Here is a 22,047-nt window from a genome sequence, read left to right as displayed (position 1 = left end):
CCAAGTTGCTCTTAAAAGCCATCTCATAGGCATTCTACAAATTCCTTTCCTTGGAATCCAGCACTGTCTCAATTTTTCCAATATACCTATATATTGAACCCCCCCCCCCCCCCAAACCATTGTAACATTGCCTTTTTCTGTCTCCTGTTGTAATTTGTGCCCCACAATCTGGCTATTGTTCAGGTCTGTATTATTTAAATAATACAAAAAAAAACATAATGTTTGAGAGCAAAGAATATGCCGAATTAGTATAAACATGGATTTTAAATATACTGATGTTATGTGTTATTTGCTATTATAGACACCTAAACTTGATCTGTTTGAATTTTAAAGTAAGCAAAAATACCCATTTTAATAACTATTAATGAAAGTAGTAACTGAGAACTATTACTCCATTCTACATCCTGAACTGAACCAAACAAAAACATTCCAGTACCATAACACTGAAGTACCCCAGCCTCATTCTCAGGTGAAGCCTGAAGGTGAGACTGGCATCCAAAAAGGCAAATGAAGGAAACTTGCCTGTGCAAGTATAGGTTAAAAGCTGATTAAATTCTGTCATGGCGTGGTATACTGATGATTTTTGCAAATATTTCAAACCAACTTGTCACGCATTTTCCATAATCATACAGTAAAAATAATCAAGTTGTTATCACTAAGTTTAAACTTTGCACTTGAGGTCAGAGTTCAATTCCAGCACCATTCTGTAAGAACTCTCTGCATGTCCTCCCTGTGGAATGCGTGGGTTTTCCCTGGGTGCTCTAGTTTCTTCCCACAGTCCGGGTAGGTTAACTGTTCGCTGTAAACTGTCCTGTAATTAGGCGTTAGGGTAAAACCACGGTTGTAGGGTTGCCCAGGCAGTAAGGCTCAAAGGGCCTACTCCACGCTGTATTGCTAAGTACATAAATAAACAGAACTCAGGTCAGGCAGCACCTATGGAGAGGAATAAACTTTCAAAGATGCTGCCTAACCTGCTAAATTCCTCCAGCATTTCATCTGTGCTACTCTAGATTTCTAGCATCTGCAGAATATCTTGTTTACCTTTTTTCACATACTGTTTCGCGATAACAGCAGGGGAGCCCTACAAACGACAATGCATAAATCTTACTAAAATCCACTGGTGCTTTTAATTAACAGGAATATTGTCTTTTCTCTCACATCTCTGTAAACACCACACCCAGAGCATCATAAAGAATCTAATAGAACTTAGAACAGTACAGCACAGGAACAAGCCCTTCTGCCCACAATGTGGTGCAAAACCAAATAAATTAGTCATCAAACAGCCAACTGCACTAATCCCTTAGTCCTACACAATGTCCATATTCCTCTATTTTTCTCACATTCATATGCCTATTTAAACGTCTCTAAAAGGCCCTAATGTATCTACCAATAGCAACATATATTCTAGACATACTCCTGTCTAAAAAGCTTGCCTCACACAGCTTCTTTAAAATTACCCCCTCTCCTCTCACTTTAAATACATGCCCTCTGGTATTACTCCACAATGTGGGTGGCATGGTTGCGTAGAGGTTAGTACAACACTTACAGCACCAGAATCAGGGTTCAATTTCCGCCACTGTCTGTAAAGTTTGTATGCCCTCCCCACTACTGCATAGGTTCCTTCCTGGTGCTCTAGTTTCCTCCCACCTTCCAACACGTACGGATTAAGGTTAACAAGTTGTAGGCATGCTATGTTGGTGCTTGAAACATGGCAACACCTGTGGGCTGCCCCCCCACCACATCCTCAGACAATGGTGGTCATTGAAACAAGACAATGCATTTCATAAGTTTTGATGCATGTGTGACAGCTAAAGTTAATTGTTAATAGAAGGTAGGATTTTTCTCTAAATACAGAAAGAAATTGCAAAACACTCAACACCACAGAAAGAATGTATCTAACTATTCCCAGCTAAAAACATTAGTTAGGATTTTCTATCAGGGCCACTCAGCTCCAAACCTCTTTGAACATTTGGTCCAAAAACAGCAAAATATGCTGAGTAAAAGTGAGAATAACTGTCCTTCACATTAAGACAGCATCTGACTGAGTGTAGAGCTACCAGTAAAACTTAAACCAATAAGAATCGGGGGAGGCGGGGGTGTTCCCTGGCACATAATCTGTAGTTTTTAGAGCAATGCTGCAGGAGTTCCTCAGACAACTGTCCGAGGTCTGACCACCTCAAACTAGTTCAATGGCCTATTCACCATTTCAGTGGTAATTCCACCAGGACGCTGTTCAACTTCAAATGTCACAGATAGTGAAGTAACACAGGCCTGTTTGCAGTCAGAGCTGCCTTGTACATAGGCTTCGACTAATACATGGCAAGTAACATGCAATTATATCTATTACAATTGACCAGAAACAATACCAGACCAGCCACACAAACACTGTGATTACAAGAGGTCACAAGCTGAGAACATTACGATGAATGACTCTCTCTAAAGACTTTGTTTCTATAAGGTATTGCAGACAAGTGATAGAATACTCTTCATTTACCTAAAACAAGACAGCTCCAACAATAATCAAATTCAACACCACCCAGGACAAAGCATCAATATATCCTACACATTCACTCTATTCATCACTGACACACCTGTGTAGACCATCATTACGATGCTTTACAGCAGCTCACCAAGCCTTCCTCTCCAATTTATGATCCCTTTTGTTAGGTTGATCAATGCACATATCACAAACTCCAATCCTGTCACGTTAGACACCTGCTTACCCACAGAACCACTACAGCTATAGCACCTGGCCCTGACACACCTAGAAAACAAGGACGCTTATGCCAGAATGCTGTTTCTAGATTTCTGCTCGGTATTCAACACTATTGCCCCACAGACCGTGAACAAACTCCTGCTCAGTGGTCTAAACATATCACTGTGCAATTGAGTGTCGGATTTCCTAAAGAACAGACATCAGTCAGGATGCATAGCTGCTCCTAACTGCCCAACATCCTCCACCTCCCCCCCAAACCCCGGCCTGTGTGCAAAGCCCATTGCTGTACACTCTGCTCTCACTTGATTGCATAGCCAAACACCCAAGCAACACTATCAAGTTTGCTAATGACAGGACTGTGGTGAGGCTCATCACCAACAACAATGAGGTGGCCTACAGAGAGGAGGCAGAAAACCTCGAGGCATGGTGCCAGGTAAATAACCTTTTCCTTAATGTCAAGACATCAAAGGAGATGGTTATCGAGTTCAGGAGAACACACACCCCCTTTTACATTGGTGACGGCAGCAGAAACTGCAAGCAGTTTTAAACTCCTGGGAGTGCACATCACACACAACCTCTCTTGGTCCGAGAATACATCTGACACACTAAAGAAAACTCACCAATGGCTCTATTTTCTGAGGGGGCTGAAGAGAGCTGGACTTTGCACATCCATATTCATGTCATTCAACAGATGTGCAGTAGAGAGCATCCTACCAAGTTGCATTACTGCTGGTTTAGAAAATGCACTGCGGCAGACAGGAAGGCTCTACAGTGTGCAGTCAAAACTGCCCAATTTATCACTGGCACCACTATCAAGGACGTGCATACAGAAAGATGCTGGAAAGGGGCCAGTCACATTTTGAAGGATTCCACACACCCTGTTCATGAGCCACCAGGGAGAAAGCTACATAGCATCCACAACAAGACTACCAGACTCAAAAACGGTTACTTTCCCCACGCAGTAAGACCGATCAACACCTCCACTCACTAACTTCACTACTTCCCATCAGCCACCTTATGTATAACCTAGTGTCACTTTATGGACATACAGCCAATCTATGCATATAAGCTATCTTATATATTTATAATTACTGTATTTATGTTTTTTTAATTATTGCATTCTTTATCTTTTATTTTTTTTGTGCTGCATTGGATCCAGACTAGCAATTTTTTCATTCTCCTTACACTTACAGGAAATTACATTAAACAATTGTGAATCTTGAAGAAATACATCTCTAATCCTTCACAGATGCTGAAAAAGATCCAGGATCCTACTTCTTACAGTAGGAACAACTTCGCTGCACAAATTGTTCTCTATAGCAATTAGGAACGGAAAATCAATGTCAAGCATTGGCTGCAGTGCCAGCATTACAAAAATACTGATGAGATTTGTGTGATGTTTCAAAAGATGTTTGACAATGAACGACATAACAGACAGTGGTAGTCTGAATGCAAATCTGGAAAAAGAGAAGGAAATAATTTACAAACAGCATAGCCATTTATAATGTCACTTCCCCAGAGGTCAACATTAGGATTACTTTTGTAAATTTCACTAGAGTGCTTATCCAGGAGCTGACATAAGCATGATGGGCTGAATAGTCTCAAGTTGGAAGTCATCGTTCCATTTCTCTAATTAGCCTAACATCAAAAAAAATTACAATACGACCAATAAATTACCCATATATCTCCTATGCTTTTTCAGAAACTGATTGTAACAAAACAGAAACATTTTTTGTTTGCTAAATTACGTACTGAAGTAGACTTAGTCCAGTTCTGCAAGTACTCTGACAAATTATTCAACAATTCTCCACAACTTCCACATAATCACTTCCACATCAACGTGACCTTTGACATTATCTAAAGGGAATCAAATTCCACTGTTTCACGTCAGCTGTGCCTCAATAAATAGCACTCCCCAAAATGAAATGCTGTTGACTTCGAGGCTCACTCCAGAGATTTTAGCACATAATGCCAGTTGACAGTGAAGGAGTGAAAAACTGAGTGCCAGAATTAGAGTATGCCACATATCCAGGCCTTGCTCTCTTCTCGCTGCTGCCATCAGGAAGGAGGTACAGGAGCCTCAAGACCCATACCACCAGCTTAAGGAACAGTTATTACCTCTCAACTATTAGGCTCTTGAACAAGAGGGAATAATTTCATTCACTTTCACTCACCCCAACATTGAACAGTTCCCACAATCTATCGATTCACTTTCAAAGACTTTTCATCTCAAGTTCTCCATAATTAATGCTCATCTTTTTTTTTCCCCTTTTGTATATTGTTGACTTGCATATTGGTAGCTTGTGTGTGGTTTTTCATTGATTCTATCGTGTTTCTTAGTATTTACTGTGAATGCCCAAAAGAAAATGAATCTCAAATTGATATATATGTACTTGATAACAAATTGACTTTGAACTTTGAGAACAGACAGTCCTACACCCCTGGATGGGCCACACTAAGGATATAATAATACAGTATACCATTATGGTGCTGGACTACCAGATACCTAGCAGTGAATAAATGCATGACTCTAAGATGCTTCCTGAGAGAGAGTTGTATTGAGGAATTGAAAACAGCTTGTCAAACAACACACACAAAAATTGCTGGTGAACGCAGCAGGCCAGGCAGCATCTATAGGAAGAGTACAGTCGAAGTTTCAGGCCAGGAGCCTTCATCAGGACTAACTGAAAGAAGAGATAGTAAGATTTTGTGTGTGTTGCTTGAATTTCCAGCATCTGCAGATTTCCTCGTGCCAGCTTGTCAATGACGTTTTAAATGCAGAAGGAGCTAGTTCCTACAAGTTTGGAAAAACTACATTCAGTTTCAAGTTTATGAAAACAGATGGAGTTTTCTGCTTCTGGGCTCACTACCTTGTGAGTTCATAGTAGTAAACTGTCAATAACTCTTGCCTAAAATCACATTGTCTGTGATCTTGAAAACAGAAATACTGATTAAATAAATAACAGTATCTTCTATTTAATATATGTCAATGTCTTCGTTTAAACACAAGGGTCTGATGTGAAAAAAAAACAAGACATTTCCAGCACACAAAAAGGCAGCGCCCCAAACTTCAATACAACTTGCACAATATGTACTGGGGTATTAAAAAAAATACTTGTGCTAAATTGTTATCTAATCTCTCGAATGATATATATAATTGTTATATGATTATAACTTTGTTCTCATAAAATGAAAACCAAGATTAGATTACAGCTGTTTTGATGCTACTGCAACATTAAGTACGAGGTATTAACACTACTCATTATACAACTTGGAAGGAATTAGCTATAGACCAAAGCAGATTTGCTGCCTATATGATCCGATCCACGGGGCTTGCCTTTCTGTGGGATTGGGACCTGTATACTCCAGAACACTAACATGACAAACTTATTCTGCTATTGCACAGCAAGTGAAAGATATCTAGAATTATAGAAATCGATCTGTCGGCCCATCCATCCATGCTGACCTCACCTTCCATGCCTACAACATGTAAACAATTAATAGTCTTAATTTCCTCCACAATGCAACTCAAGCTTCTGTGGAAAATCATAGACCCAGTTCCCAAATCTAGTGCCCTGATTTTAAATCTATGAACACTTCTATGAAAATCTGCAAAGAATAGGACTGATAAAGGAGGAGACAGCTGCTAAGAGGTGCACTGTAGGCTTAGGATAGTACAGTGACCATAGCGAGTAGAGCAGCTACTGAGTCCAATTCCAAACTTTGGCCCTATTTTGACCATTTCCTTTGGCAGTACATTCTACATATGAACTGCGTAATTAAAAAAAAAGTCCCTCAAGTTTCTATTAAATCTCTTACTTCACCTTAAACCTCTGCTGTGTAATTGTGTGAGAACAATTCAGAGTGCATTCGCCGTCATAGACTCGTACTTCAAATGTGGGAGGCAACACAATCACCTGGAAGAAACCTACACAGTTGTGGAGTGAAAGAGCAACCACCACACACACAGGGCCAAAGTTTGGAATTGGACTCGGTAGCTGCTTTACTCGCTATGGTCACTGTACTGTCCTAAGCTTACAGTGCACCTCTTAGCAGCTGTCTCCTCCTTTATCAGTCCTATTCTTTGCAGATTTTCATAGAATTGTTCATAGGTAATTAGAAACTACACAGCAGGGGTTTAAGGTGAAGTAAGAGATTTAATAGAAACTTGGGGGACTTTTTTTTAATTACGCAGTTCATATGTAGAATGTACTGCCAAAGGAAATGGTCAAGCTAGGTACAGTGCCTCTTAAAAGGCATAAAAGTTGGACAGGTACATGAAGAGGAAAGCTTTTGAAGGATATGGGCAAATGACAAACACTTAAACGGGCATCTTGACTGGCATGTACCCGTTACGCTGAAAGCCCTGTTTCCATGCTCTAAGACTCCACATTCAGATTACAAAATCTTTAAAAGGGTGTATAGTGAATTAATGCAGGCCTGAACCCAAACATAACTTTCATTAATCTTCGACATAAAATGTTGTTATAGATGGGCCTACTTGAGAAAGGAAGCAGGAGAAATTCATTATGTAAACTTATCAAAAAGCAAAGATTTTCAGCCTCCTTCATTGGGACAAGGTTAGGTGGCATAAAATCAGAAATTGCCAGAAGCACTCAGCTGATCGGGTAGCATTAATACATCAGGTCTGTGACACTATCTGAAATGAGATGCTGCTTAATCTGGCTTGCGATCTTGCATCAGAACAGTATTTGTTATCTATGAGAACAGTGCAAAACTGAGATGATTTGATGGGCCAAAATCTCTTTCCGTGGATGTCGAACTGATAATGAAAGGTTCTTAGTAATGGATCACTAGAAGAACTGAAGGGCAGGCAGAATTTATACCAATGAACTAAACAATGAATTTCCTGACCAGAATCAGTAATTTTGCAGAATTCAGAATAGCTTTTAAAAAGGATGTGGATGTTTAAAAGAAAGAATAAAAGGTGGAGTATTGAGCAGCAATGAACTGAATTATGCAGTGATGAGGTAGTAGCAGGTTGGTTGCCTACAACAGACGATGCTGGTGTTTAATTTCCAAACAAACAATAGTCCATGTTTTTTTTATTCTTCCCAACATTATCACCCCCGCCAACCAGCCATTAATGAAGTAATGCATTCTATAATTAATTTAGAAATTGCATATTCCCAATACTATTTTAATAAATCTCAACATTGTCAACAAGGAACTGATAATCTTCACTTACAGTTGCAAGAAAAAGTTTGTGAACCCTTTGCAGTTACCTGGTTTTCTGCATTAATTACTCAAAATGTGATCAGATCATCTAAGTCGCAATAATAGACAAACACATTCTGCCTAAATTAATAACACACAAACAATTGTACTTTTTGTCTTTATTGAACACAATGTTTAATGATTCTAAGTCCAGGCTGGAAAAAGTACATGAACCCTTGTATTTAATAACTGGTAGAACCTCCTTTAGCAGCAACAACCTCCACCAAATATTTTCTGTAGCTGCTGGTCAGACTTGCACAATGTCGAGGAACAATTTTATACCATTTCTCCATACAAAACTGTTTCAATTTATCAATATTTCTGGGATACCTTGCATGAACATCTCTCTTCAGGTCATGCCACAGCATCTCAATTGGGTTAAGCTGTGGACTGACTTGGCCATCCCAAACATGAATTTTCTTCTTTTTAAACTATGCTGCTGTTGATTTACTCTCGTGTTTCAGATCATTGGCTTGTTGCTTCTATTAAGCTTCAGGTGATGGACCACTACCCTGACATTCTCCTGTAAAATGTCTTGATACAATTTTGAATTCATTGTTCTTTCAACAATTACAAGCTGCCCAGGCCCCGAGGCAGCAAAGCAGCCCCAATCTATGATGCTCCTTCCACCATGCTTCACAGTTGGGATGAGGTTTTGGTGTTAGTGTTTAGTGCCCTTTTTCCTCCAAACACAGCAATGTGCGTTTCTGCCGAAAAGTTCAACTTCTGTCTTGTCTATCCACAGAACGTTGTCCCAGAGGCATTGTGGAACACCCAGGTAGTCTTTTGCAAACTTGAAGCAAATGCAGCAATGTTTGTTTTTTGCAGAGCAGTGGTTTCCTCTATGTTATCCTTCCATGAACACCACTCTTGTTCAGTGTTTTTCATATAGTGGACACATAAACAGAGACTTTAGCAAGGTCTAAAGATTTCTGCAAGTCTTCCTGTTACCCTTGGGTTCTTTGCTCTTGGTGTGATCTTTGCAAGAACACCCACTCCTAGCGAGAGTAGCAACAGTACAGAATTTCCTTCACTTGTAGACATTTTCTTTTCCTGTAGACTGATGAACACTTGGGTTTTTAAGAAATGCTTTTATAGCCATTTCCAGCTTTATACATTACTACAATCCTTCTTCTAAAGTCCTCTAAAAGTTGTTTTGATTGAGGTAAACAGATCTCTCTTGACAAGAGCAGGCTCTGTCAGTAACCTGACCTTGCAGGTCCTTTTTTTAAAAATACATAGGTCAGGGCACCTCCACAACCCACACCTCCAATCTCAGCTCATTGATTTGGACACCAACTCCAAATAGCTTTTGTAGACCCTGGAGGTTAAAAATACTTTTTTGAACATAGACTGTGATTGTTTAAATGGTGTACTCAGTATTGACGAAAACTAGTACAATTGTTTGTGCGTTAATAGTTTCGGCAGATTGCACGTGTCTATTGTTGTGATTTAAACAAAGATGATTCCACATTTTATGAGTAATTAATGCAGAAAAACTAGGTAATTGCAAAGGGTTCACAAACTTTTTCTTGCAACTGTACATATAAGCGACTGCCAGCGTATGTCTGCCTGGTTCTGTCTTGAGACTGATTTTAGTAACATTTCCCAAATTAAGTACTTATGGACGATCCTTAAACTTTTCATTAATACTAAACTTAGAGCTCATCCTTTCTACCTTCAAAATGTTCTCCTATTGACACTTAAGTACTGGACTTAATCTAACCACAATCCTGAAGACCAAGTCTATTACTATCCCTCTATTCCAGCTCAGAGATTTTGGGCACTCTTGAGTAATTCCTTGCCTTCTTCAGCCATTCACACCAAGGAAAACTAGTTAACAACGGGATAAGCTTTAATTCTCTTCTATTATAGCCCCATTCATCTCACACCCCTCTGTGATTTTCCAACACAACTATTCATTATCAGCATGCTTGACAGCACATCCCCAGCAAAGCAATCATCCTTGTTTCTTCCTATGCTCTGGAGAATGTTCTCTGAAAAATACCTTATTACTGCAATGCATTCATTAACATGGAAGTCTCTTATTCCTTATACCATGTTAGTAAGTTCCAGTATTGTCTACAAAGACCTGATATTTTTCCAAAATCATGCCTAAAATTAAATAAGATACTCATTCTGGTCCGATCTATTCGAAAAGCGGAACGTAACTCGTTTCTGTACTCTAAAGTCTCAGTTTATACAATTAAGGACCCCATCTGCCTTTGAAAGAGCCCGCTAGTCATATCCTGCCATCTCAGAGGTTTACACAAACTGGGTAAGAAAAGCTAGTGATCAAATTCATCCCATTAAGTTGCAATACCGTTTCCATCACCAATCTTTTCCTGCCGCCAGACATGGAGCTACTTGGCTATTTTAAGAGTCCCCAGAAACAAGTGAGGGCATGCATTAAAATAGCTTGCTGGGCCGAGGGTCTGTCCCTCCAGCCCGGGTCGTTTACTGCCCACTCAGCGAGGCCGGCTGCAGCCTGACCTACCTCAAAAACTTTGAGGAGGGTTTTCATGTAGAGCTTGCGGATGCCGAAGGAGACGCCGAAGATGGCAGGCACGATGATGAAGACCAGCAGGAGGGTGATCCAGACGGTCAGCGAGATGCCCAGCAGGGTACAGACCAGGCTGTCGAAGGGCATGAGGAACCACATGCTTCCAGGATGGGCTCGGAACCAGCGGGCCGTCTCCCACAGCTGCCCCCTCAACCCGGCGCCTTCCCTCACCGCGTGGGCAGGCCCCGCTCCCCGGCCCCCGAACCCGAGCCTCCGCCCGCGTCCCCGCAGCTTCGCCCCGCCACCCTCCCCCCCGGCCCGCGACCCCGGCGCTTCTGCCCGGGCTGCGCGCGCGTCACAAACCCACCAATCACTGAGCGGGGCGGCGTACACGCTCGCGCGCACGTGGGCGGGCTCCCAGCGTGCTGCGTGCGCACCGCCGGGGAACGGCGGGCACGGGCGAGAGCGAGCGCCCCCGAGCGGCCCTGAGCGCGCGCTGCAGCACCAACCGCAAAATTAAAGTAATGAAAACGCAATTGATGGAAATCTGAAATAAATAGAAACCGCCAGAAAATGCAGGTTGGGCAACATCTGTGGCGAGGAATCTTTCCACAGATCAATCTATAGCCAGCATTTTCCAGTTTGTATCACTGCAACACTTACTGCTAGCAAATTGAGAAATGTTTAAAATCGTCCAAATCTCCAAACTATCTCTCCTTCTCTCATCACCAGCAAACCTTCGCTCCAAGTGACACTTCATACATTGAGAAAGATATTCAAGCCATTCCATGCAAGCAACAGAAAGCACAAGATGGCAGAGACTGTGCAGCAGTGACACAGCTCTAATGACATGGGTTCAATCCCGATCTTTGGGTGGGTGGGTGGGTGGGTGGGGGTGTGTGTGTGTGTGTGTGTGTGTGTGTGTGTGTGTGTGTGTGTGTGTGTGTATATATATATATATAGAGTTTGCATTCCGTTTCCTCGGCTTCCACATCCCAAAACTATGCTGGTGGACGAATTGGCCACTGTAATTTAACCTAACGTAGGTGCCAGCAAGATCAGGGATAGGACTGAACCTTGAGTCTCTATTGATTTGGTTGAATGGCACAAGGAAGGATCACTAGGGTGATTCTGCGTATAGAAAAGAGATTTTAGAAGCATGAGAGTTAACTTTCTTGACACAATATTCGTCGTAGATGTTGAGCAGAGAACTGGAACCAGAGGGCATTGTCTCAATAAATCGGTGCCCATTTAAGACAAGTGAGTTGAAAGTACATATTGTTAATGCAGAGATTACAAACCTCAGTTAGGGAGTCAAGAGCTATGGAGACCAAGCAAAGAAAGTAGATTAGGTCAGCGAATGGCAGAGTACTGAAAGCTCGGATATCCATCAGTGAATCTTTGCCGCAATGCATTATATGCATAATTGGAGAACAAAAATTGTACAAAGTATTCCAGGTGTGGTCTCGTTACACTCCAACATAAACCATAGCAACACTTAACATATGTTGGCAAAAGGTCATTGGACCCTTAAAGTTCATTATTATTTGTGTATTCGTCAAATACCCCTCAATTTCACTAATTTACAAAAAAAAATCTATTGAGATCCATCTTGAATGTGGGTCTCCAAAATCCTGTTGGTTCAAAGGTTCAAAAGGTCCAATTCAATGTCAGAGAAATGTATACAATATACATCCTGAAATGCTTTTCCTTCGCAAAAAAAAAAGAAAGAGAAGTACAAAGATTAGTCACCCTCAAGTTGAGAAAGGTTCACTATTGAAGATTTTGTAATGGGATTGACAGCTGCCCATTGCCCACTGAATTGTACACCAAGATGTGGAAGGAATGCTTTGGACTTTGTCAGGGTACATATATCCTGTACTTCTACAAAGCAGAACACTGGACTTAACAGGCTGCTCCTGGGTGTACATTGAAATTACCATAGAGGGGAAAAATTCCAGACTTATTCTGGTCTATTCAATCTTTCTGGCAAAAGATGTCCACAATTAAATGCCACAGATAGGCATATTTCTTAGTTGCAGTAGCATGGAATAAGAGCCACACTGAAGTAGAAACAATCATCATAGAAGGTTCTATATAGAAAGACCAACATTTAAGATCTTCTTGTCTTCTGGTCTAGAACCCAAGTAAAAAAAATACTCTTGGACGGCTTGCCCAAATAAAATACCACGGCTTATAATAGACATGACATTTCAATGTTTAGATCTTGTTCTCAACTTAAAGCTCCCTCCGTCCCTCCCTACTCACATCTAGTCCTGAGTGAACCAAGGCTGCCTAAAGAATGGAGAAAAACCAACTCCATCGTCTTCGAACCCCTGCATCAAGTTTCTTTTGCCACTTTCCAATCATCACAGAAAAACCAGACCATTTGCATTCTCTGGATCTGTCTTAATCCTATTCTGAATTTCCAATCCAACAGCAAGATCTCAAATTACCTTCTCCACTTCAACCACATCTTCTCCATCTCAATGCCAAAAATCTTTGTTACCATGATTCAACCCTCCCAATGCCCTTGACGATCTCCAATGTTATCCCATCTGGAACTTAGTACGCTTGTATCCTAACTAGCTTCAACCCCATTTATCCGTAACTTGTGCTGAGCAAACCTACGTGTTCATATGAACTTCCTACGGCCTACGGTCAAGAAGTGTCCCTGTTGTAACTTGCTTTTCCTTCATTTGGTGCCCTCCCTCTACTGCTCATCCATCAAGGACTAGGAATTATTTTAATTATTGGTTTAGGGGTTACCTTTAGGGAAGAGACCTCCACTGCTGGTCGAACAATGCCCAAAGACTAGTTTCAAACTGAACCAGTAAAAGAAAAAAGAGAGACTCACTCTTGAGTAACACCCAGCACCTGGAAGACCAGCTCCCCGTCAATATCAACAGCTGCATCTCAATTATGTGCTGGCTTGAGCTGCATCAGCTGGTTTCCATTGTTTTCAGGATCATCAAGGAGTTTGGAATGTAAACACTGCACAATGGTAGAGCCAGTGCTCAGCTCTATTAGCCTAGGGCACCACTATATGGGGACAGAAACCTCGGAAGATGCCAAATTGTTGGGGGTGCAAAGGAATTCACTTTTCATTTCTATTGAGCGGCGTATTGTATGCAGTAGTAGAATCCAAGGCAATACTAAAGAACTTGGTAATTCCACCCCCATTTAGCCATGGTCAACAATGCCATTTCAACACCAAATCACAGATTACTAAAGAAATCACCCCCAGACTGTGCAAGACAAAAGATTACCATTTAGTGGCCCTGCAAAAAGTCAGCAGAGGAAAAAAAAACACTAAATTAATTAACTCCATGTAACCTTTATTTTTTAAATATACAAAATAGCATTATTTTAATATTCAAGCATAACAAATACAAACATAAATACTTCAGAACAGGCAAGCATCAGAGTTATAAAACAGAAACACGTTCCCTGTTACAGCTAATATTTCTCTTATCTCACACAGGGAGTTAATCAGGCGACAATAACCATTGCTTCATACTGTGAGGCACCATTACCAAATGTCTGTACATAGTACAAAAACCAATGAGGAAAGCATCTTTCTCCACACCACTGTTAACTCTATATTGAACCTTTCCTAAGTGCCCACCATAAACTTATTGCAGTGTTCGAGACCTCTGGAGATGTCACAGCTCATCGTAGTGTTATTACTTCAAGTCTTTTTTGATGGAAAGATTCACTTTCCCAAAACATTTTTCCTCCTGCACTTTCCCCCTAAATTTGCCACCCAATGAACAAAAAAAAACAAATCTTGGGATCAATGGGTCTCACAGAATTTATAAATTCACGGGAATCTTTTTGCCACACCTCACTTTGTCCTGTGAGTCCCAGAATCACTTTCCATCACGGTCCAGCAGGGAGGTTCATGCAAAAGAAACCTCACTCAGTTCATCTGTTTTCTAGTGTTTGGTTCCTAATCTGCCGGCGGCTCATCAAATAGTGCAAAAAGCCCCCCAAGTTCAGAAAAAGATTTTATTTTTAAAATAACACTGGAAGCGTCAACTCAAAAAAAAATCAGCCGGCATTATACATGAAATCAACCCCAATCTACAAACTATTGCAATTTAACACCTTGTACATCTTCCTCGCCTGCAGCCAAACGCTGTTTGAGCAACTGGAAATCAGATGTCATTTTAGCAAGTGAGTGGGCAATCCCAGGTGGTCCCGTGAGAGTGCTGATCCAGGCCAGTTGCTCAGTCCCCACCAGGACATCATGGTGAATGATACAGCATACTACTCCTAGTGACACAGCATACTACTCTTAGTGACAGTCTGATGCTGCGCTCAGGAACTAACAAAGTCAAACTGGGTGCAGGGGGTGGAGAGCCAGAAGTACCAGTGGCAAAGATTTTAAGCTTCTTCCTCCCTCCCCCCCCCCCACAATGAATTAAGTTTTCATTATGAAGATAACAACCTTTTGTTAACAGCAATCGATTAACAGATTCACACTTCATGCAGCTGAGTCACTTCAATCTCCCTTAACTCTGCAGAAGCACTGTAAAGCAAACATTGCCTGTAAATGCCCTGCAGTCTCATTTATTAAATTGTTTTATCCATTTTTCATTTTATTTATGTTGGATAGCTGAACATTAAGAGGTAATCTTGTTTGAGCACCCACTTTGCAGCCTCAATGAAAATCAAAGCACTCAATAAAACTATTCAAAAAGTGTTAAAACATGAAGGATGCCTCGTCATCATTTCGTAATTCAAAGCCACACAATTTCAGAATTGTCTCATTGAAAGTATGAACAAACTGGCAAATTTAACATGCGTTCTCATCACCCCGAACTAGCCACAGTTCAAGCCGTAGAGGCAAAACTCCAATCCTTCCAGCCCTTTGAAGAGTATCGCCCTCCTCACTGGCATGAAGACTGAGCTATCTCTATTGCTTCGTGTGCAGAAAGATGCAAAGGTAGGCAGGATTTGAAGATGCTCTGAACATCTGTCCGAGATAAGACATTTCAATAAGAACCAAAACATTAATACAACTAAAAGAACAGTATTATTGTACATTTAACAAAACAAGCACTCTGAAAACATCAGGAGGGCTGAGAATACCATGGGGAGCTAGCTATGCAATAGCTATCCATTCTCTGTTTAAATGTGCCACCAGATCCAAGAAAGTGATCCTGATTTGCAACCTTAAATCATTTTTAACTTCAGTGATCACTGCAACACCAGCCCAGTTTTCCACAGCTTGCTGGGAGCACTGATATCATCATTAGCAAAAGATAATTGTCCTATTATGTGACAAATTATGGACAGAGCAATGAACAAGTGACAAATAGTTAAACAAATGTGTCCTGTATGTGCAAGTTTGACTTGTGAAGTTCAAAGTTCAGGTACTGCCGCCTCTGCTTTTGCAAGCCATTGACAGCAGGCCAGAAGTTTACTACAGTAGACATTTTAAGATATCAGGTACAGTATTATGTTATTCTAATCAAAACAGTACACTTATTCCAAAGCATGTCCTCATCATCCTATTGGCCAAATGCTGGACATTCCCTGCCACAAAAAGATGAGGAAGATCAGGGTCACAATTGATCAAGTCTCGTCAACAGCAACAGAGCGATGAAGCTATAGTCTTACAGCATCACACTTAGTATTCAGTGTTCATGCAACGCCCACCAAACCTTGAGTCAGTGGACATGATACATCCAACCCAAACTTAAATTATTATTTTAAAATAATTAGCTGATTCCCATTCAGGGACCAGACGCCTTCACCAGAAGGGACCACCGTCAAACCTACCCCAGCTCTGCCACTGGGAGAATATCGAGTCAGCCAATCGGGGACTGCCAAACTGTTCAAAATCTACTTCTTGTGCTTTCCCCCGAATGTCATAATAAGATGATTCCTGGGAATAGTGAGTTTTTCCACCAGCTGACTGTCCACCTCCACCAACAATTCTATAGTTCTCTTTATTATTGTTGTCCCAGAAGGTATCTTGGCCACATTTGAAACATACACAGAACTCAATCTTTGAGAGAGCTTGGAGTCTTTCTGGCAGGTGGATCTGAAAGCAGAAGGTGTCTGTGTCTACACAGCCATATGCGTTGCTCAGGTAAATGCATTCAATGTCTTGGAAGCTTTTCCAGGAATCAAAGGTGATTCTAATCATAACTTTTTTGTCATAGTCAAGATTCTTAACTTTGACTGTTCCAGAAATGAACTTCTCATGGATCACACAGTCTTCAAGGCAGACAAAGTTTTCTTGCAATCGAGAACGGAAGCTTAAATAATCTTCAGTGGGGAGGTGAAAGTCTAAAGACAGCTTCTTATTCTTGGTAGGTTGTGGATCACAATCTGCAAGGTCAGAGAGCTCAAACTGAAGGTCTGACAAATCATCCTCAAGCTCCGAGAACATTCGAACAGCAGTGAGTGAAAAACCCTTCGTATCAGCGAAAACTACCTTCTTTTTCTCAACACTACTAGGGGAGCAAACTTTCCATCCCTCCTTGTCCAGGCATTCTGCATTACGAAGATTCAGGCACGAGCGCAGAGGCTTCAGTCTGGATTTGTTGACTCCTCTGAAGTCCTGGTGGCTCAAGAAACTGTGAAAGGGAGGGGAGTGATTAAGGCAAAGCTTCCTGGCAAAATCGACAGGCATGGCTGGAGGATGTGACAGCTGAAGACAGCAGGCAGTCAAATTCCTGGAGAAAGGAAAGGGGGAGGTGGAGTTAGAAAAGTAGACAACAAAAAATAGATTATTGCACAGAAATTGCACACAGTTATTGTGGCAGGGAAGCTCCATCCCCCATCACCCCATTAGGCAAAGCAAAAGCTAGTCGAAGGAGCACCAGATGTCTTCTGATTTGCTTCCTACCCACACCACAGTATAATACACTATGGCCAACTATGCAACTTCCTTCTAAAAATGTGAAATACACACACACACACACACACACACACAAATGACTACTGAAACCCAAGAAGAGAAAGGGGAAAATACCCAGTGTCAGACAAAATTAATCAAGACCTTCACAGACGGTGAAGGTCCTAAGCAAAAGATCATTCCCCGCATTGACACAGGCAGTTAGACACAGACCCCTCCTACAACACACACAGAGCCCCTGCCCTCCGCCCCAGGTAGAAACAAACTCATTTTGCACCCCCATACCCAGCCGCAGCCAACCTTGTCTGCCTTTCTTCTCCGCCCCCATACAGAGAGCCTCAGTTCACCCCGGTATAGGCAGACTACCCTTTCTCCCAACACCCCTCCCCCCTTACCCAGATACAGGCAGTCTATCGCACCCATACCCACCCCCTACCCAGTTACCTACAGTTTACCCCCGCCCTTCCCCGTTACAGGCAGCCGCCTCCTCCTCCTCCCCACCCTTGACTCACTCCCCCCAGGTACAGGAAGCCTATACGCTCCCCCCAAAACAAAAGTATCAAACAGCCTATCCTCTCTCCTCGTACCTGACCCTAGACCCTGGGTGAGGTTTGAGGGGTAACAGGCCCACCTCGACCGCCGAAAGCCCCAGGCTGCAGGATGTCCCGAAACAGCAGCCCGTCTGACACAACCTCCAGCTGCCGCCGCCCCACGACTGTCGGCGGACCCCGCCCCGGCGACAGCGCACCAATAGGGAGCGCAGCCTGACCACCGGCAGCCAATCAGCAGGCGCAAGACGGAGACCGTGTGTCAGCGGGAGAGGGATCCGCGGGGTCCTGTGCGTCTCTCCCCCCTCGGGCAGTCGGGAACCGGGATTAAAGAGGAGCCACTGTGGACGAGATGTGTTCGTGGGGACATATCTGGAACAACGAGCAATTCACCGATTTCATTCCCTGATTCAATTTCCAACAATTACCGGGCAAATCAACAGAATCACTTAAACCTCGCCACCATAATCCGCTGCGGTGAATCTCCCAAATTCACGGCGTGAAAGTGAATGCCAAGTTTCCCACCATAAGTATTGGGTAGATTGCCGAGTGTTTTACAACTCGGGAGCTATCGCCTGCTCCTGATAATGTACTGATCTAACAACACATTTGGAATCTATTCCAACAGACTTGGAATAGCACAGGGGCTATTGGCTTTTTGGACTTTTTTTAATCCGATTTCTAAATCCATAAACACTACCTCACTTTTTATTATTTGTTTTTCCACTACTATTTTAATTTAACTATTTAATATACACGTACATATACTGTAATTCGTTTATTTATTTTTTCTATATTTATCATGTATTTCATAGTACTGAACAGCTAACACACTTCACGACGTATGCCAGTGATATTGAAGCTGATTCTGACCTTCTGCGGAGGTAATGAGAGCGGCGCGTTTGATGTTTGTGCCCAGGATCACACATACCAAGCTTGTTTAAATAAAGTAAAAGCACACGGAGAGCGGCAAATTGGGCTTTGAAAAAAAACAGAAACAAAGAGTAATTAATGGCTGACCAGCTTTATAGCTAGACAACGTTACCCTGGGTTTCCAAAGTACTCAGAACTTTGCCTTTCCTAACACATAATGATGATTTAAACAACAAAGCAGATAGATACCATGTGGTTTTAAAACATCAACTCTTTTCCAGAGATGCTGCCTGGCCTGCTGAGTTCCTCCAGCATTTTGTGTCTGTTACTTTGGATTTCCAGCATCTCCAGATTTTCTCGTGACCTCAAATAAATATCTCTTTTGTTCAAATCATACCAACCCCCACACAAGCAAAATCTGGCCAATCTCTCTTTGTAACTAATCTTCTACAGCCCTGGTATCTTCAACTTCCCCCCAGTTCTCTATCAGAGGCAACTTACGGCAGCCAATCAACCTATACCATCATGTCAGTGGGATGTGGGATCCCCCAACACTTTGAGTGTGATATTTATTTGAGGTGCTTCGAGGATGAACATCTTTCTACTGCAGAGAGGTCAATCCACTGATTGACATCTATTGATTTAAATTAGCATATTATTAGTAGGAATTTGAGGGGATGAATTTTCACCAAAAGGGAGACAAGGATTAAGGAGTCCTAGTGGAAAACACCAAAATCAGAATCAGGTTTATTATCACCAGTATGTGTTGTGAAGTTTGTTAACTTAGCAGCAGCAGTTCAATGGAATGCATTATAGTATAGCAAGTAAAAAAAACATAAGTAAATCAATTACAGTGTATGTATATTGAATAGATTTTAAATAGTGCTAAAATGGAAAAATATATATTTTAAAAAGTGAGGTAGAGTTCAGGGGTTCAATGTCCACTTAGGAATTGTATGTCAGAGGGGCAGAAGCTGTTCCTGAATCACTGAGTGTGTGCCTTCAGGCTTCTGTACCTCCTTCCCGACAGTAAAAAGGAGAAGAGGGCCTGCCCTGGGTGTTGGGGGTCCTTAATAATGGATGCCACCTTTCTGAGGCACTGCCCCTTGAAGATAGCTTGGATGCTACAGAGGCTAATGCCCAATATGGAGCTGACTAACTTCACAACTTCTTGTAGCTTATTTCAGTCTTGTGCAGTGGCCCCCTCTCCCCGCCCCACCTATACCAGTGATGCAGCCTGTCAGAATGCATTCCATGGTACATCTATAGAAGTTTTTGAGTGCTTTAGGTGATAAATCAAATCTCTTAACCATCACCACCAAGATTAAAAAAACACCTGAATGTGCATTTAACATGCTGTAACCTCCAAATCTGCAGACCAAGCCAAGAAGAACATCGACTTGAGAAACTCGTTTGTTTTTGGCCAGTGTGGAGACAATGGGCTAGAAAGTCTTCTCCTATGTCATAAACTTCTATGATTCTTTTTAAGGCTGAATGATTCTGGCTAGGCATTGTACTTTGAGTGAGGAAAGAGTATTAGTGTCACAAAAATAAGAAAATCTGCAGATGCTGGAAACTCAAAGCAACACACTCAAAATGCTGGAGGAACTCAGCAGGTCAGGTAGCATCAATGGAAAAGAGTAAACAGCCAACGATTCAGGCCGAGACCCTTCATCAGGACTGGAAAGAAAGAGAAGTCTCAGATGTTTGATCATTTACCAATACAGTATTTACCACTTTAAGACTCTCACACCACAAAACCCTCCTTTAGCAGAACGGTACGCACACACACAGGATGGAGGGGAATTTTAGAATTGTGTACAACTGCGATCTACAGACTTAGTAGCACAGTCTAGATTAATGAACAGAAAACAGAAGCTTCCTCATCATTAAAGAGTGAAATATTAATTACGCATTTGTGGAAGAAAGTTATTTGTGGAGTATCATTCTTCCTGAGTTTTTCCATCTGAAACTCAGGAGGGCTCAGAAAACTAAAGTGAGTTACTCACAAACTTGGAGAAAAGGCAATGTTCGCCAATCAGGAACAAAACGAGTAGCAGGAAACAGTCCAGATTCCAAAGGCTGCTTAATGGGGAAACAATAAACCAGCAGATATTGCACAAGTCCTTAATATAAAATCTGCTGAGAAAACTATCACAACCGTCGCAGGGGCTGAACAAGAATAGTTCCCCTCACAAATGACCCTCCCAGAAGAGCCTACGTGTGGGGTCAACCACCGGGCACAGGATTCCCTTGGCTACACAGGTCTTCAGAATCCAGAAGCCAATTTACTGTACACTGTGATATCACAGAGGTAAGGAAATGGCCAGAGGGGTAGATCTTAATATTGTTCCAGTATGTATCAGCACCTTAAGGGCAGAGGAAACAGGAGATAAACAGAACTGTGTTTCTGCGAAATCCCTAACCCATGTAGAAAGTGTGAAGCTGAAAGCACGTCACTGCTACTGCAGGAAGCATTGCACATCTTTGTGAAATAACTACTATTACTGAAACAACTTCCCTTAATATTTCTTCACATTCTTCCTTTATTTGCTTTTCATCCTCCCCTGAAGGGATAGTAGTCATAGTCATAGTCATAGTCATACTTTATTGATCCCGGGCGAAATTGGTTTTCGTTACAGTTGCACCATAAATAATTAAATAGTAATAAAACCATAAATAATTAAATAGTAATATGTAAATTATGCCAGTAAATTATGAAATAAGTCCAGGGCCAGCCTATCGGCTCAGGTGTCTGACCCTCCAAGGGAGGAGTTGTAAGGTTTGATGGCCACAGACAGGAATGACTTCCTGTGACGCTCTGTGTTGCATCTCGGTGGAATGAGTCTGTGGCTGAATGTACTCCTGTGCCCAACCAGTCTATTACGTAGTGGATGGGAGACATTGTCTAAGATGGCATGCAACTTGGACAGCATCCTCTTTTCAGACACCACCGTGAGAGAGTCCAGTTCCATCCCCACAACATCACTGGCCTTACGAATGAGTTTGTTGATTCTGTTGGTGTCTGCTACCCTCAGCCTGCTGCCCCAGCACACAACAGCAAACATGATCGCACTGGCCACCACAGACTCATAGAACATCCTCAGCATCATCCGGCAGATGTTAAAGAACCTCAGTCTTCTCAGGAAATAGAGACAGCTCTGACGCTTCTTGTAGGATGCATATATTGTGCTGCTCAGCTCTGATATTCTAACATATTAGCTTTGTGATACACACAAAATGCTGGAGGAGCTTAGCATCTATGGAAAAGAGTACAGTCGACGTTTGGGGCCAA

At 41.9% G+C, this 22,047-nt stretch overlaps 2 protein-coding genes and 1 long non-coding RNA gene across 5 annotated transcripts in view; 1 reads left to right on the top strand and 2 right to left on the bottom strand.

Moving 5' to 3' along the window:
* The window catches only part of LOC140201749 (glycerol-3-phosphate acyltransferase 4), a 106,006-nt gene extending 95,293 nt beyond the window's left edge, over positions 1-10,713 (bottom strand). Inside the window, exon 1 of the mRNA XM_072266366.1 lies at positions 10,452-10,713. Coding sequence (XP_072122467.1) covers positions 10,452-10,616 — 165 coding nt within the window. The 5' untranslated portion in view covers positions 10,617-10,713. The remainder of the gene's footprint in view (positions 1-10,451) is intronic.
* A 3,059-nt stretch (positions 10,714-13,772) lies between these two features.
* LOC140201742 (protein phosphatase 1 regulatory subunit 3C-like) lies at positions 13,773-21,146 on the bottom strand. Its single transcript, XM_072266354.1, has 4 exons — positions 20,762-21,146; positions 18,753-18,858; positions 17,919-18,251; positions 13,773-17,149 (listed from the first exon to the last, which is right to left on the bottom strand). The coding sequence occupies exons 2-4, from the start codon at positions 18,806-18,808 to the stop codon at positions 16,219-16,221; spliced, it is 1,320 nt and encodes a 439-aa protein (XP_072122455.1). The 5' UTR covers positions 18,809-18,858; positions 20,762-21,146; the 3' UTR covers positions 13,773-16,218.
* LOC140201744 (uncharacterized) overlaps positions 20,936-22,047 on the top strand; it is a 28,647-nt gene continuing 27,535 nt past the window's right edge. For all 3 annotated transcript variants that reach the window (XR_011886948.1, XR_011886947.1, XR_011886949.1), the window contains exon 1: positions 20,936-21,066. This is a non-coding gene — a long non-coding RNA (uncharacterized lncRNA). The remainder of the gene's footprint in view (positions 21,067-22,047) is intronic.

The sequence above is a fragment of the Mobula birostris genome, chromosome 8 (genome assembly GCF_030028105.1).
Source record: "Mobula birostris isolate sMobBir1 chromosome 8, sMobBir1.hap1, whole genome shotgun sequence".
Taxonomy (NCBI): Eukaryota; Metazoa; Chordata; class Chondrichthyes; order Myliobatiformes; family Myliobatidae; genus Mobula; species Mobula birostris.
Note: the sequence above shows the minus strand (reverse complement) of the source record. Positions and strands in the feature narration are given on the sequence as shown.